At 56.2% G+C, this 16662-nt stretch overlaps 1 protein-coding gene across 1 annotated transcript; it reads right to left on the bottom strand.

The window, feature by feature from the left end:
• Nucleotides 1-653: 653 nt before the first annotated feature.
• On the bottom strand, nucleotides 654-12892 carry NLRP5 (NLR family pyrin domain containing 5). The gene is made up of 9 exons (XM_012930294.2): nucleotides 11393-12892; nucleotides 11008-11178; nucleotides 9963-10130; nucleotides 9527-9697; nucleotides 7653-7817; nucleotides 5931-6101; nucleotides 3793-3963; nucleotides 2139-2309; nucleotides 654-970 (listed from the first exon to the last, which is right to left on the bottom strand). Exons 1-9 carry the CDS (start codon nucleotides 12889-12891, stop codon nucleotides 838-840), a joined length of 2820 nt encoding a protein of 939 aa, XP_012785748.2. The 5' UTR covers nucleotide 12892; the 3' UTR covers nucleotides 654-837.
• Between the last annotated feature and the right edge of the window lie 3770 nt (nucleotides 12893-16662).

Raw genomic sequence — 16662 nt, 5'->3', positions numbered from 1 at the left:
ACCTGTTGTCAAGCATCGTGGGCTAATGGCACAGAAGAAAGGACCCATGATATGAGAACAGGTGACATTCCCACTCTTGGAGCAGCCGACCAGTTACTACTCCGAAGCCTCAGCAAGGTTAGCCTCTGCACGTATGCCGCCTTCCATCGGACGTGTAGCCAGCTGGGAAGGAGCTAAACGCCAATGAGCACTCCTCGAGTGCCAGTCTGTGTAACCCAGGCTACCCCAACACCACCTACAGAGATCAGCTATCTGCCTGCTGTGCTCAGACTGCTGGGCCACTGAGCTGTCCACCTGCTGTGCTCAGGCTGTGCTGGGCCACTGACCAGCCGTCCACCTGCTGTGCTCAGGCTGTGCTGGGCCACTGACCAGCCGTCCACCTGCTGTGCTCATGCTGTGCTGGGCCATCTTTTCCTTTTGGAATCCAGCTTTGTGTTCACCCTGTACTGCCCCCACCGTGCCTCTCTCCCCCCGGGAAACTGGTACTTCAAAGTTGGCAACACTCGTGTTACCCGAATTTGGGGGAGACCCACATGCCAAGCCTCTGCTCTGGAACTACACCCTGGACAAAACCACTTGGTACCTTTCCAGATGCTCCAAGTGTTTATTCCAATTTCCTCCAGACACCCTGGGGCAGGATGTAGACAAGGCTGTGTGACTTGAAGCCTGTGGCCTTCAATGGCGGCTCCCAAGTTCTGCTTCCGCCACTGAGCATGGCACAGGCCTTGGCTCCATTTCCACTTCCAGCATGACTCGCCGGGAGGAGACCGTTTCAGGGTGCTGGGGAGGAAGGGGCGGGCTGGGGGCGGGAGTGTGTGCACATGCATGCTAAGGGCTTCAGCTTCTCCACCAGTGCTGGTCTTCCTCGTCATGGGAGTACCAGTCCCCATCTATGACTACGTGGGGCTTGGCAAGCTGGACCCCCTCCAGCAGCTTTCGCGTCTCCTCAGGGTATTGCTCCTTGCACAGCCTGGGGGGAAAGTGAAAGGGGCTCCTGAGGCAGGTTCTGCCTTTGTCTCCTGGGAAGCCCTTCTCCAAGGGTTCCGGGTGACCCAGCAATTACCTGCAAACCTTTGGCACACAGGAGTATGGGCCCCTTCCCCGACTGGGAGCAGCGCAGGTTCCCTCAGGCACCTCCCTCACACCATCCGAAGCGGCACCTGCCACTCAGCCCCGTGTGAAGCCCCGATTACAGGAAGTGAGGAACAGAGATGGAGGGTGACTCCCTGCGCCCATCAAGTTTAGACTCTAATGGAAGCCAGGGAAACGCGCATTTGTAATTGTTTGACAGGCTGGTTTGCTTTTACATGCCTTCTGTCATTGACTCCCAAGACCCGTTGACCAAGGTCATCGGACGGACAGCTCAGGTGTGGCATGCTGCCCCAGTGCTAACCTTCTGTGCCTGCACCAACTCCCAAGCCCCGGCCCCTCTTGCGCACACAGGCCACTGTCTAGCTAGTGCTTTAACATTCAGCTGCCCCACTTCATATGGGTGGGGGCAGGGAAAGCTGTGGAGACGGGAGATAGGACTCTGTTCCACCTGCTGGTTCACTCCCTCAGTGGCCTCAGCAGGGGCTGGGCCAGGAGCTAGAAGTGCAACCCAACTGTCCCATGTAGGTGGCAGGGACCCCCATGTTTGAGTTGACATCTGCTGTTTACCTGTGTAGGTGGGAAATGGACTGAGGCCTGAAGAGGCTGCTGGCTTCTCAAGTTTCTAAGGCAGCGTGCCAGGGGTCCCCCACTAAGACATGGGGGGTCAGGTAGCTGAACGAGCTTCCCATTTCACACCTTGGGGGACAGTCACAGGAGGCCCCCAAGGGAAGTCCAGGTCTGACACTTGCGCCCCTGTTCCTCACCACCCAGTCCTGTCAGAGGCCATGCCCTGCCTCTGGGGTCCTCGATACCCGTCGCCAAGTCACACAGCAGTTTGGTTTTTGAGCATCGATGCTTGTATGTTACTGTCTCCCACGCCCACCTGCCCCAAAGCTGGCTCCATTGTATTGGGCACCTCGCTTATTCTCATTTCCCCACATGCAGCTTGGTGCCAGGACCAAGGTTGGCATGTGTTGGATGGAGACCGACACCATCAGCAGCGGTGCTGCCGGCCGGCCTGCCCAAGAGGAGCTCCAGGCACTCACCCGATGACCCGCAGCTTGGACGTGGGGCAGGTGAAGGCCGAGCAGAGTTTCTTCACTCCCTGGGGGCAGAAGTGGTTCTGCGCCAGATTGAGGCTCATCAGCTGCTGGTTGTGCGACAGGGCCAGCACCAGGGTCTTGCAGCAGTCCGAAGTCAGCTCGCAGGCCTCCAAGCTGCAGAAACGACACTGGGGATGAGTGCTGGGCATTGGGCTTGGCCGCTTTGTTTTTTAAACATTACAGAAGCAGAGAAGAGGGAAAGAAATTTGATTTTTCAGCAACTGGTTCACTCCCCAAATGGCCACAGTGGCCAGGGCTGGAAAAGTTTGAAGCTACAACTTCATCTGGGTCTTCCACATGAGCGCAGAGGCCCCGGCACTTGGACCATCGTCCGTGGCTTTCCCAGGAACATTAGTGGGGAGCTTGATCAAAGACGGAACAGTCATGACTGGAACCGGTACCCATGTGGGATGCCAGGGTTGCAGATGGTAGCCCAACCTGCTACACCCCTGAAATTCTTGTAATACAAGAAAGTCTGTAACAGGCACTTGATGGCATATAGGCAGATGGGCGTACATGCCATCCAGCTGCCCTTTGCAGCGCCAACAGCTTTCGGCTACCTGAGGGAAAGTGCTGGAAAGGTGGAGCAGGTGAAGGCGATGGGGAGACTTCCAGAAAGTACTTGATGAGACAGAACATGATCTCAGAGACAAGGCAAGAGAAGGAGTAGGAGAACAGGATGCCTCGGGGAAGGAGATGAGGCTTGGCTCGAGCCCCAGGCGCAGTGCAGGAAGACGCTCTAACCTGGGCTCTCGGCAGTTACAAGTGGGATACGTGTGGAGTCCACAAGAGTAGCAAACATTCTGGGTGCCTCGCGAGTCCTGCCACCCCTCAGCTGGCTCCAGTGTCAGCATCCTGGCCGAGGAATTGGCTCACGCCTCTCCCCGTCCCTGGGGGCACGCGGGCTCTCTGGATTCACCTGTTCCGGATGCTTCATGCCAGTGAAGCCAGCGCACGTGTTCTGCAGGTTCGACTTGCTCCGTGCAGGTAATGTTTCTCCGAGGTTCCTGCGGGGCTGGCACCCGTGCTCGACCGCTTTGCGTGGCTAAACTCCACTCCGCTGCGGGGTGGGGGCGCACCCTGGGGGATTCGGGTGCTCGCTGGGGTTTTCAGAACCACAGCTAGGAGGTCACTTCAAAAACTGGAAGAACACGCAATGGAGCGCCAATTCTCAAGCAAATATTTGTTCACGTACAGTCTTTTACATGCTATCCGTTTTCAAGATCCGTTTTAAGCGTGAGTTCTTAGTTTTAGATCAAAGCAAACTTGTCTTTTCATCCTATGTCCCATCCTTCGCCAGTCCTTGTGTCTCAACACCAAGGTCCAACCCACCTGCGTCCAGCACTGCCCGTGTAGCGTCAGGCCTGGCACACTGGGGTGACCTGGGGCTCTTTCAAGTCCGTCTGCCCGTCTGCCTGCCCCTCAGGCACTTCCACATGGTTCCTCTCATGCCCAGGAGCTGAGCCGGGATGTACGCCACCGGCACCCGTGATCCTGCCCTGGGTGTTGGCTGATCAACTTGACCGTCGTGAGCCATCAGGTGGTCAGCCATCTTTGGGTGACCCCACCGCGTCCCGCCCGAGCCCCAGGAACTCACCCGAGTCTCTGCAGGGCGCTGCTCCGTTGCTTCAGCCCCTCGCACAGCGCTGCCACCCCACTGTCCCCCAGGGCGTTGCTGCCGAGATCCAGGCTCTTCAGGTGTTTGCTCCTCATGATCATGTGGGACAGGCTCTCGCAGCAAGCCGCGGTGAGCTGGCAGCCTGCCACCCTGTGAGGAAATGCGAGTGCATGCCCGCGTCAGTGAGCGGCAGGACAGCAGTGAGAGGCAGGACAGCAGTGAGATGACCAGAGCTCAAAGAGCCCTTCCCTTTGCTTGTAAACGCCCTTCTATCGACCCTGAACAGCCCAGACAGCGTGCCGGCTCCGAGCCTGGAGGCTGGGAGCAGTGTTGTACAGTAGCAGGTTCAACAATGGCTGCTTGGCTCCGATCCGGAGTACACCTTCGAAGACAGCTGAAGTCCCAAATCCTTGAACCCCTGGCAACTCACGGAGGGCAGGAGGGCATCCCTGGGCTCCTGGCTCAAGCTTGAGTCAATCTGGCTGTTGTGGGTAATGGGAATTGACCAGTAGAGAAAACATCTACCTTTCACATTAACAAAAAACAACCCAACTTGAGAGACGGCAGCTGGGAGATTGGGAAGCATTGAGTAGAACTTGGAGTGTCAGAAAAACTGGAGACTTGCCCTCCCACCCAGAGATGGGGAGGCGGGGTTGGAGTCGCCATGCTCCATGGAGAGGTGGGAGAAATAGGCAAGTCCTAGGGAAGAAAGTGGTGATAGCAGTTACCGATACGGCAATAGAGCACCCCAAAGGGGGAGGTCAACATGTGGGGGCAGAAGAGACCCTGATGCACAGCCTCAGAGTCCCACACGGCTCGAGCATCCACATGGTAAAAATCCAAAACTTGCGTTTCTGGGTTGACAGTACAATGCCACAGGTAGAAAATTCTCCATCTGACTTTATGGCAGGTTAAATGCAGGCACACCAAAGACATTCTATCAAGGGCTCTGTGTATGAAAAACATTCCCTATTGAAACTTGGAGCCCATGGCCTGGGCATCTGGGGACACAGGAGTGAATATTCCCAAACACAGAGCAACTGTGGCGCCTTGGCTGGGAGGTACTCAGCCGTCAGCAGCAGCTTAGGCCTAGGGGGTGACAGGCCTTCTCGGGAGGCATGTAGGTCATGGAGGAGGGTGGGGGCCAAAGCTGGGAGGGCGCACAGCCTAAGGTCACATGGGAACAACCGAGTCCTAGCTGCCACAGTGGATAAATGACGAGGCCCAACCTCCCTGCACTTTGGTTTAATGCTGTAAGTGATTCTCTCCAGGAAAGACCAGTTTCTGTCATGCACACGGCCTGTGTTCAGTTCCTCTTGGTCATTACTGGGCAGGGAGAGATTTTAGCACGATTCTACTTTTGGTCAATTTCGTCTTTGTTATTGAAAAGACTACTGCACATACAAGGATCTGTAAGGTACTCATGACTCCCACACTGCACACAAACTCAGTGTCTACGCGGCTTTTGGCTGCGATGCAACAGCTAAGGAATCCCATTCTGCCTTTACTGTACCCTGCGCATCAAGATGGACAGGAGACCACAGCAGGCTCTGGATCCCTGCTTGCAGTAGGAACTGGTGGGCCTGCGAGTCTGGTATTCAGAACACGCCCAGCCCGGGCCGTTTGCTGCTAAGAACAGCAGACAGTGTGCTATACCACACCGTTTATGGCTCAAGGAAGAACCACCTCAGGAGGGCATTTGCCTAACTGCTAATAGCAATGCATTTTTGCTAGGCTGCGGGGTCTGGCCTGTTCCGATCTGTTCCATTGTCCGGAGGGGGATAGAGGCCCGTTCCTGTGGACCAAAAACAGTACAACCAAGGGCCAAGAAACTCGGAGGCCAGACAGACACACACCCCTTCCCTGGCTATGGCTGAAGATTGCCTAGGCATCAACCAGTTTGAGGGATTAGAGGGGTGGGGGTGCCCAAAACTATTTTTTTCCCTGGAGCTCTTATTCAGAATAGAGCTTGGAGTGTCCGCTGCGAAAGTGAGTGGCAGCTGACCCCGGGGACCTAGTTAGTTTTTGGGTTTGGTTTCCCTGTTCATCCCTCTTGACCCTCTGGGAGGTGACACCCCACCCCAGCTCACCAGCCCCATGGTCAACGGGCAACTTACTCCAGGTCCTGCAGGTGGCAAGACAGCTCGCGCATGGCCTCATACAACAGCTTAATTCCACTGTCTCCCAAGGGGTTCTGGCTGAGGCTCAGGTGCGTCAGCTGCTTGTTGTCCCTGAGCGCGAACACAAGGTAGCCACAGCCAGCAATATCCAGGCCACAATGGTTCAGCCTGTGGGAAGCACGCGAGGGGAGGGCAAAGGTCACGTCATTGGTTGCAGACGTGGGAGCCTCGTCCCCTTTGTCCACGCACACTTGAGACTGGTCGGGGCTGTACACCATCCTGGTGCCGTGATGGGCACTGGGGTACACTGGCTGCTCAATGTTCTTGGTCTTCCCTTCCAACGCGAGTCTCCCACGACTGCTGTGTGACAGAACTTCACACTGCTCTGCTCATAAGAGTCTTCGCATCTAACTCTAAAAGTCCGCAGCCCACTTCAGGTCTCAAGGCAAGGGGTTAGCCGAGCTGCTGCAGGCTTCTTCCTGGTGTCTCCCAGCTGGGAGGCATCCACCTTGCTTAGTTCCTGCCCTGTTACCGCGGCTTCAGAGCCGGCACCACCCAGACCCCTGATCTTCCTACCTTCGTTTCTGAGGATCCCTGCAGTTACAGAGACCATGTGACCCACCCAAGAGGCCCTCATCTTGAATCCCCAGTCCCACTTGTAGGACCCTTTCATCACATGCCTGCCGATTCCAGGCACGTGGTCCTTTCCTTGGTGGTGGTGGGGAGGTTATTAGCCTGCTACATACTCAGTAGCTCCCCATCACGTACTGGGGAAATGTGGGAAGCAGGGTGCTTCCATGATTTGAAATGGTTTCCAATGCAATTCAACACAGCATCATTCAACAGAGAGTGAGGTAAAACACAGGGCCGTTGATGGAAACATGGTCAGAGGTTCCCAGGAGCCCATCCCTGCCCATCCGTGGTCCAAGGGGCACGGCCAGCTGAGCCAGCAGCTGTGAGAACTGCAGGTTCACTCTGCAGGCGAGCCGAGGCTCAGCTCATCTTCCCTGGGACAGACTGCATCGAAGAGCCGAGGCCCAGGGTCCTGATGCTGCGCACCCACAGGTCTGCACCCGTCGTTACGACAGTGTTCTGAGCATGCAAGTTTTATTCTTGCTGCTGATCCCTAAATGACACACTACGGTGACCACCAACACAGCATTCACATTGTGTGGAACGTCATCCAGACACAATGTCATCGAATGAGAAAATACAAACGCATGGTCTCCAAAAGGGGCTGGAGCACCCACCGACGATCCCCCTTGTAGACTGCCAGTGAGGTAGGAGCACCAACATGGAGCACCATGGCCTTGTGCCTTGGAGCTGTATCATGTGACACGTAAGAAAGCTAAGAAGCTTTGAGGCTGGCACAATGGCTCAACTTATTAGTCCTAAGCCTGCAAGCGCCAGCAGCCTATATGGGCGCTGGCTCATGTCCCGGCTGCTCTACTTCCCCTCCAGCTCCCTGCTTGTGGCCTGGGAAAGCAGTCGAGGATGGCCCAAAGCCTTGGTACCCTGCACCCACACGGGAGTCCCGGAAGAAGCTCCTGGTTCCTGGCTTCAGATCGGCTCAGCTCTGGTTACTGTGAATGTTCAGGAATGAACAAGCAGATGGAAGATCCGTCTCTCCTCTCTGGAAACCCACCTTTCAAATAGAAGTAAATTTTTAACCAATGTAAGCAAGCTAAGAAGGCCTTCAAGGAGGCCAGCCCAACTTACACCAGCCTCTGCAGACTTGAATCTGGGATGGCACGGCACAGTGGACTCAGGCCCTCAGGGTCCAGGGGGTTTCGTGACAGGCACAGGTGTGTCAAGCTCCGGTTGTTGGTGAGGGCCAAGGCCAGGATATGGCAGCTGGTGGCCATGAGGCCACAGTCCTCCAGCCTGCAAGGAGAGACTCAGGGTGCAGTGAGGTGCAGTCTAACCTCCCTCCTCTTCCTTGGCCAGGAAGAGACATGGCCTGGGAAACGTGTCACGCCCCCTTGAGCTCCACATGTCCCAAATACGAGGTCTGTTCTAGCCGTGACGGAAATGGGCCAGGCATCATGGTACGAGGTCCTGTTGGGACCTAGGATGTTGTGCCCATTGTTCAAACTCTCCCCACGTCCCGCCTGCCCCTCAAGGTTACGGTAGCCAGTACTCTGTGTGTCCTGTAATGGGGGCCCCACAATGTCTCAACATGATAAATCTTTAAGGCATGGATTTGTTCATTATTCAAATTTGATCCTAAGCTGCATGCATTACAATATACAGTTCATGCTCTAAGCACTATCACAGTTGAAAATGAACTCTGAAATGAATCCCATTGACCGAACCTGCTACATAGGCGACACTCCTGTGACAACACGGAGCGTCCTTCCTTCCCTCAAGAGGGTGACGTAATGCCACACAGAGCCTGTGTGCTGTACTGCATCCTGGCTACCGGACTTCAGATGGAGCCGGAGAGCTGGGCAGATGCACGGAGCGTGACCCCAGCCCTGCACTCATGGACTCAGAAAAGCCCTGTGTCTGTCTAGTCAGCTGGGGTGTCCCTGCTGGAGGGCTGGGATTCCTGGTCTAGTAAGGGTACCCCCTTCTCTTTAAGCACTATGAGCCCAAGGGGAGCAGGGAATCACCTGTATGCGCAATGTGACTTGTACCTTCACACCCTGGGCATCTGCTCATGTTCTCACACAAAGCTGGGAAATTGGCCTCAAAGCTGCCGGCTCCCAGGGCGATCCTTCCGCCCCTTCCCTCCCTGCCCCCCGACCTTGGCCCTGTTTGGGCTGTAACTTTTGCTTGGGACATGGGCGAGTGGCTGCTGCTGCACCCTTCCAAAGCTGTGAGGACAGAGGACTTCTAGGACCTAAGAAGTCCCAGGTGAGGGCTCAGCTCTTGGGTACCAAGACAACTCCACTTGGGGTGGGTCTTTGAGTCCAGGGTGATCTTAGATGGCCCATTCCTCTGCACTTGTCTGTAAACGGACTGCAAATCACCTCTCAGGTTGTATGTGAGAACCGAGTCAATGGAATTCGAGCACTCAGCAGTGGGCTGGCGCACCACAGAGCTGTGGGAGTATACTGTTACCCTTTTCCTCCACGACATGGCCAGTAAGAAAGCAACACCCTTTTGAACCCCCTGGTGCTGCAGGTACAGCTTTGCTGCCTCCTCCTGTCTCCACACGGAAGCACTCATGCTGCAGTAATGCCGGGACTTGCCCCTACCCTGGGTGGGCAGCAGGTGCCTCTACCCTGACTGGGCTTGGTTGATGCTGGGATGGGATTCACCTTTGAGATTTTGGGTACCAAGAAAACGCATGCTCTGGTCTGCATCGTGCCCGATACCACCCCATTCCAGCACCGCCAGGTGGCGCTCTCCAGCTGTGGAGTCCAGCTGTGAAGCCACTGGGCCGCCCGGTGCTCAGAGGGCTCTGGAACAGCTGGCATCTGGCCACATCCTGCTCTGCCTGTCACATCAGTTGAGCATTTAGGAGCGCAGCCTCATTCTCTATTGTCTTTTCTTCCACGGTCGCTGACCTGGTCCTCACCCAAGGCTGAGTGGCCACGGATTCCCCTCCCCGCCACACCCATGGCATCCCAGCCCACAACACTCACGTTAGTCTTCGCAGTGCGCACCAGGAGGGCCGCAGGGCGTCACACAGCACTTTCAGGCCCCAGTCAGTCACCTTGTTTCCGGCCATGCCCAAAATTTTCAGGCTGGTGGACTTGTGAAGGACCTGGGAGATCATCAGGTAGCAGGACTGGTTCAGCCCGCAGAAGTCCAGCCTGTGGAGCAGGTGAGGGAGACTAAGAGGTGGCCTGGCACACCCACACAGCAACTGCTTCCATCTGGGCATGGACAGGCAGCCTCTCGGGCTCTCCCGTCTGCCATCCTCCCAGCATTATCCTGGTGCTGGCAGTGACCACCAGCCAGCACCCCCCGGTGCGTCCTTTCCCGATCTCTCCACCTGGAACGGCCACGCTGCCTTGCACGCCAGTGGTGTCTCTAGCTGCCGTGGCCGTGACTGTCGCCCAGTGGTCAGCAGCCCACCTTAGCGACTCCAGGACGCTGTTTGGGTGCTTCAGCGCCTCGCAGGCCATCTTCACATCTTGCTCCTGCAGGTGTGTGCCTCCCAGGTCGAGGTGCTTTAGGTTATGGTTTGTGACCAGAGTCGCCCAGAGGTGATGGAGACCAGCCGATACCTGGGCGCCCTTCAATCTGTGGGAGCAGAGGAAGGCCCAAGTCAGCCATGTCCCTTCCAAAAGGAAACGATTAGAAATTGCTTCCTTGTTCAGTTCATTTGGAAGCAAATACTTGAGCACATAGGAGTCCAAGATTTGAAAGACGGAGACATCTTCTACCTGCCAGCTGCCTCCCAAGTGACTAGGGCTGTGCCAAAAAGCCAGGAGCCTGAATTTTACTAAGATCTCTCCCTGTGTGGTGAGCAGAGACCCAAGCAGTTCAACTATTTCCTCTCTCCAGGCACACAGGCTGGATTGGAAAGAGCAGCTGGGACTCCAGTCGGTGCTCGACATGGGGTGCTGGTGTTCTGGCTCTGCTCCTGTGGGGCGTCATCTTGGAGAGGACACGCTCAACGAGGAGCTGGATGGCCAGTTGTCATGAAACACAGGACCCCAAGTGTGCCATGCCAGAGAAGAAACAGCGTCCAGGCGCCTTTTACGACATGGCACTATTTGAACAAGAGGCACGCATGCGCCAATAGATACATGCTTCTAACTTGCGAAGCACCTGTTGATGTTTCCTAGAGGGTGTGGGTGTTTGAGGGGTCCTCCAGCAGGTTGGTTAGGGGCACCAGGGTCCTCTCGTCCTGCAGTGCTGTGAACGCACAGTGAGGCCCCAGTCACGTGCGTCAATGCGCAGTGGCTGGAAGCGGTGGCTGGGTATGGTTCTGAGCGGGAACTGCGTGAGACCACAAAGGGGTCCGCAAAGCCCCCCTCCAACTTGGTTCCCAGCCCTCCCCACGCACTCGGAACACACTGGAGGAGTCTCAGAGGGGCAGCCGCTCGGCAGGTGTAGAGGAGAGCTGGGACCTAGCTGGGGCTGGGGGGTAGGGGCTGGGGCCAGGCTGCCTTACATCAGACGTTGTATTTTACAGGTTGGGTGCCTCAGCTTGGCACAGAGCATCTTCATGGCCCATTCGTTCAGGATACTGTGGCCCAGGTCCAGCTGCTGCAGCTGAGGGTGGGTAGCCAGCACAGAGCAGAAATTCTCCCACCACTCATCAACGATGGTCTTGCATTGCATCCTGTGTTGGGAAAAATAAGACACCCTTCCATGTCACAGATCGGACATGAGCGCTGTCCGTCTCAGCATCGGGAGGCGATCTGCCCGCTTACGCAGGGCAGAGCTAACTTCCCCACATCGGGCAAAACCTCTTGGAACATTCATGCTATCACAGAAGACGCCATCGGCGGACCCTGGACAGGCAAGCCGTGCATCGAGGGACCCGGCGAACTCACCACTGGGGAATCCGGGGCCACGTGGGGATCTCCTCCTTCAGGAAGAGGTCTCTGACATCCACCCGGATTTTCCGCAGGTGGCGGCAGCACTGCAGACAGAAGGACGACACGATCAGGTCCATCTTCTGGCTGACCCGCAGCCACAGGTCCTGGAAACTGTCCAAGGCCAGGAGCACAAATTCTTTATCTTGGGTCTCAAACAGACAGTAGAAGGACTCCATGGCGCTCTCGGGGGCCAGGGTGCCGGCCTGCAGCCCCAGGAGGGAGATCCAGCTTGTCAGTTCTTGTCTTGCCGTCCCTTGGGGGACCGCACACCCCAGCAGAACCTCCAGGGCCCTCAGCACCTCCTGGCTCATGAGGCCGAACAGGAAGCGCTTCATGCCTCCCAAGTGGGTGGGGACGACGGTCTGCCGGAGCTCCTTCCAGTGCCAGGGGATTGCAGGGAGCAGGGAGCAGGAAGACTTCCGAGGCGCCAGCGCCTCCAGCACGTAGTACAGGGCGGCAAAGAAGTCCCGGAGGCTGAGGTGCAGGAAGGCATAGCGCTCCTCCGCATGGTTGCGGTTGGCCGGGAGGAGGACGCTCATGAGGGGAGGTGCCGAGAGCTCCTCATCGCTCAGCCCCAGAGCCCGCAGCTCCTCTGCATGGAACACCGACCTCTTTGCCCACACGCTCTCGGCGGCCAGGCGGCACAGGCCTAGCAGCATGGCCCGCTCCGGGCGGCCCAGGCAGTGCTGCAGGACGCCTTCCGGGGCCAGCTGGTGGAACACGAAGGCTGCGTACAAGGCCGTAAGGGTCTGGCACCCAGGTGCCCCTGCACTGTTGCCGGTCGCCTCCTGCAGCTCCAGTGCCCTGCAGACCAGCAGGCACACGGTGGAGACCTGGCACTGGTCGAAGAGCTGGTGGTTGTCCATCACGGAGTGCAGGACCTGCATCTTGCCCTGCTCGTTGGGGACGTGCTCCTGGAGCAGCTGGATCCGCCTCTGCACCGAGAGGCCGCTCATGGCCAGGTAGAGTGGCGCCGTGGCCAGCGGCTGCAGCTTGGCTAGGTCTGCGTTCCGTATGGTGACCACCAGGAAGCATCCCGGGAGCAGGACTTGCCGGAGCAGGCTGTGCACCAAGACCATCCCGGGCTGCCTCTCCGTCCAGTTTCTGCACTGCTTTTCCTCGTTCGGCCCGAGGCCAGGGCTCAGCTCAAAGCCGTCCAGGATGAACAGGAGCTTCTCAGGGCGGGACAAGATCTCAGACACTGGCGCCTCTGGGGTCGGCCACTCTCTGGCAATCAGCTCCCCGAAGCTGCTCTCCTCGCTCCAGGATGTGTCATCAGCGTCGAGGAAGAAGGCATAGGAGAACAGGCCCTGGTAGATCTGCCCCTCTGCCCAGCTCAGCATGAGCCGGTGAGCCAAGGCCGACTTCCCGATGCCAGGCTTCCCGTGCAAGACGACTGTGTGCGGCCGGGCCTCTGCCTTGTCTGGGTTGAAGACATCCGCCAGCAGCTGCATCTCGGGCCAGGTGGCAGAAGTGGTGCTTTCAGGGTGGCCTCCAGAGTCAGACTTCATGGCAAATTGGCTGGCCACGTGCGTCCTGTAGTTTGCCATGTCCACCTCGCTGTCGGAACCTGCACAGGAGAGAGGCAGCACATCAGAACGCCAGGATGCTTAGCCAACATACGAGACCATAAACCTGCCCTCTGGGGACGTGTGAGGACAGCGTGCTAACACTGTGTGCAGTTCTCAACTACAAACCCAACAAAGGCAGCAGAGAGGGGTCCCCATGATAGTCCCACCACGTGACCTCAAATGGTGGGTACTCCCTAAGTGTCAGCTGAGTGAACCCCGAGCCAGTCCATTCCCTTCTTCAAAGAGGACTTTGCAAAAGCTTCAAGCTCTGCTGGTTCCCCTTACTCGACTGCCGTCACTTGAGACATGACGCACCCCCATCTGTCCCAACAGTCCAAGCGTGGACCTCCTTGCTTGCCGAGCTTGGCTCATGGATGTTTATAACACCTGGCCTCCTGAACGCATGTCTGCATTTGCCGAACCATCCAACAAAAAACTTAAGAAATGAAGATGTCGGATGCATGTACTACAGAGTATCACACACGAGGGCTCCCACCAAGAGACCTAAAGAGAGCTGATGCTACGATACGACCCTCAAAATCACCGTGCTAAGCGAAGAGCATCACGTGGCCTGTTACGTCATATGACCCACACACAGGAAAGAGCCAGAATTGACAACACAGGATGAGTGGTGTCCAGAGTACGGGCTTTCCTTGGGGGAGGACAGAGAGCCTTGGAGTTAGTGGCAGCTGGACAACTTGGAATACACCAAACCTCCCTGAAGTAGATACTCAGAAGAGTGGGTCACATCTAAACCAACAACAAAGACTCAAGCAACCACTCCTCCTGGAAGCTGCTCTCGGCCACTCCACTCCCTCTCCGCAGTCCAGGAGCCTCGGATCCACCCTCACTCCCTTTCTGCCTTGGTTAGTAGTTGTGCAGTAAAATACAAACCCAACGAAGGCAGCAGGGGGGGTCCCCATGATAGTCCCACCACGCGCCTCAACGGTGGGTACTCCCTTTGTGTCAGTTGACAGCAGGAATGAAGCCACGGCTGCGTGGAGCCATGTAGAGCACAGGGCTGCCCTCGACTGCACCGGGCATGTGCGGGGCGTGCCAGCTCGCCCACCACAGTTGTCTTTGGGATTTTTCTTGGGGTGTGGGCACCCGTGGCATCTGACCCGCTGATCCCGAGAGCCTGAGCCAAGGAACGGACGCAACAGCTGGGTGAGGGTGGACAGGGGAAGACACCCAGGCCTGCGAGCCTGCCCTCGCTCCCTCTGCCCACCTTCCTCTCAGGGCAGCTCTACAAACAAGCCATTTCTCTACCTTGTTCCTGGGTCCCTTCTGCACCACCATCGTGTCCCGCAGTCTGAGAGCTTTCTGCAAAAGAAGGGAGATAATGAAATCCAACACAGACACCCTCAAACCACCACCACTTGCTACTCCAAATTTCACCTTATGGCCAGCTAGCAACATGGCATGGCTGGGTGAGTAGAATGTGCTAGAACCATGGGCACTAGGTATACTCAAAAATTACAGGTTTCTGTAGACTGGCAATAAAAATGTTTCCTTTATTTTAGCATGAGAAAATATTTTAGGAATAGATTCGAGGTGTTAAGATTTGAAAAGCACAATTAGATGGAGGTAAGGATCTTAATGATGTGAACAACCATCCCAACTTACGTCCTTCATGTGGCAGCGTTTGACTCGAGTCTACATAGTTAAGCGTGATCCATGTCAAAGTACCAACTGTGCAGCAAAAATCTTGAGGCTGATCCCCAAAGTGATGTGGAAATCCAGAGGGTACAGAGTAGCCAAGTTGGAAACTCATTCTGATTTCAGACTTTCCACTGAGCCAACAGCAGAAATGTCAGGGTGGCCCTGGTTCAAGGATACACACTGCCACCACCCCCAGAGAAACAACTTCCGGAGTCTAAAGGTAAATCCACAATCTACCCAAGATCTTCAGCCAGCTGGTAGCAGACAGACAGACAGACACACACACGAGAGCTTCCAGAGCCTAAAGGGAAACCCACGCTCCACAGTCAACTGGTACTACAGGTGTCTGGGCAGTTTGAAGGGGAACAGATGCCATCACTTGCTGGTGGAACAGGCAGTTATTCATACAGAAAGCGTCAGACTGGATGCCCTCATCACCCCGGCATCCCAGACACAACGAACTTAAAACAGACCCAAAGCTTGAATGGCGAGAAGATCCGACTATAAAACCCCTAAAATACTGATGTAACCCCCACCCCCAATACTCAACGATTTTCTCAAAAACACCAAGAAGCAAGCGTGCAAAGAGACAAATTCATCTTCACACAAATGAAAACCTTTCCTGCTTCAAGCAGATCTGATGAAAATCCAAAAGCCAGAGTATTGGCACAGCATGGCTGTTGCAGGCCTGGGCTTCACAGTGCCACTTAGGGGACACAAAAGTGGGCTGGGCCGTCTGACGCTATGACCAAGACGCTAACACCTGTTTGCTCATGGTTTATGTCAAGCCTTATGGATGACACGGCACTGCTTGGTGGCCGAGCCTTCAGCTTTCCACATGAGCTCAGCTGGCCTCCGTGTACCCAAGCAAGTAGATTGGAGCTCCTGTTAGCGACTAGGCAAAATCCTCCAGACACGTTCTATCTAGGACTTTGCTGAGCATTGAAACCAAAGCACCTGACCCATCACGTCCCAAGAGGAGGTGGGCCTGCTCCAGTGGGCAGGTGCTGGAGGAGCACAGCCCCAGTTTTGCTTTAGTTCTACTGCCAAGATTACTCTCCAAGTGAGTCCATCTCACAGCGTTGCTCAGCCCTTTGGGTAACTTAGAAAACAGCAAGCTACAATTCTGTAAGGATCAACAGGCTTCTGAAGCCTCAAGCCTTGCTGTGCAGTACACGGTGAGCAGGGTGTGATGGGCGAGGTGCTGCTTTGTCCCTCCCAAGGGGGTCTGCCCAAAGCAGGGTGTCACAGGCTCGCCAGTCCGGATGCACCCTGACTTGAGAGGTGAGTCAGTGCTCCAATATTGGCAAAGAGGACTGCATCTCATCTTTTCCAGAAAGCCTTCGAGAGGAGTTTTCAGGAGGTCATAAAGTTATCTACATTTGACAGGAGCCTCCCGATTGCAACCAAGGTTGGGACCACAGAGCTCTTGCAGTAAGAGTTGCCAGGTGCCCAGGACCCATCTGGTCAGTTCCCAACAGCCCAGGGCCCTCCAGGATAGCCACCCTCATCAGAAGTCGAGTCCAGTTGCCACGGGCAGCTATTTACCACACAGCTTTAGCCATGTCTGGCTTTCTGCCACTCCTGTCCCCTACAAACCTGGCTCTTCATTGCTTGGTCCTTGGTCAGTCTTGATTGGGGTAGCTTCTTCCAGCATCTTATCCGGTAACTGTCCTGCAACACACAGTCAGAACAATGGTCGGAGGCAGGGCGACAACAGCTCTGCCCCTGCACGTCCTTGGGGAGCCCAGGTGGCTTCAGGGCCTCTGTCCAGAGCAGCCAATGGAGAGGACACCACACTCCAGGAGGTTCACAGCTTGACATCACCTGTGTCTGACCCAGGCCAACTGTTAACCCGATGCCCGTGAGTTGTCCACGTTGGAGGGCCAGCCCGGACACCACTGCCCCAGGCCACTTGCTGGGGAGACCTCACTTCCGGCGTCTCCTGGGGGTAAGACGGGATGCCCAGCCCCAGCTCCTCATGCCTGACAA

This window comes from Ochotona princeps, chromosome 16 (genome assembly GCF_030435755.1).
Source record: "Ochotona princeps isolate mOchPri1 chromosome 16, mOchPri1.hap1, whole genome shotgun sequence".
Taxonomy (NCBI): Eukaryota; Metazoa; Chordata; class Mammalia; order Lagomorpha; family Ochotonidae; genus Ochotona; species Ochotona princeps.
The sequence above is the reverse complement of the archived record's forward strand: the minus strand, read 5'-3'. Positions and strand labels throughout refer to the sequence as shown.

Coding starts and splice junctions, on each gene's coding strand:
- NLRP5 (XM_012930294.2), bottom strand. CDS start 12,891: ATGCAGCTGCTGGCGGATGTCTTCAACCCAGACAAGGCAGAGGCCCGG. Junction 11,179..11,392: donor TGGCCCCGGATTCCCCAGTG/GTGAGTTCGCCG, acceptor TTCCCAACACAG/GATGCAATGCAAGACCATCG. Junction 6,102..7,652: donor TCAAGTCTGCAGAGGCTGGT/GTAAGTTGGGCT, acceptor TGCTTCCCACAG/GCTGAACCATTGTGGCCTGG.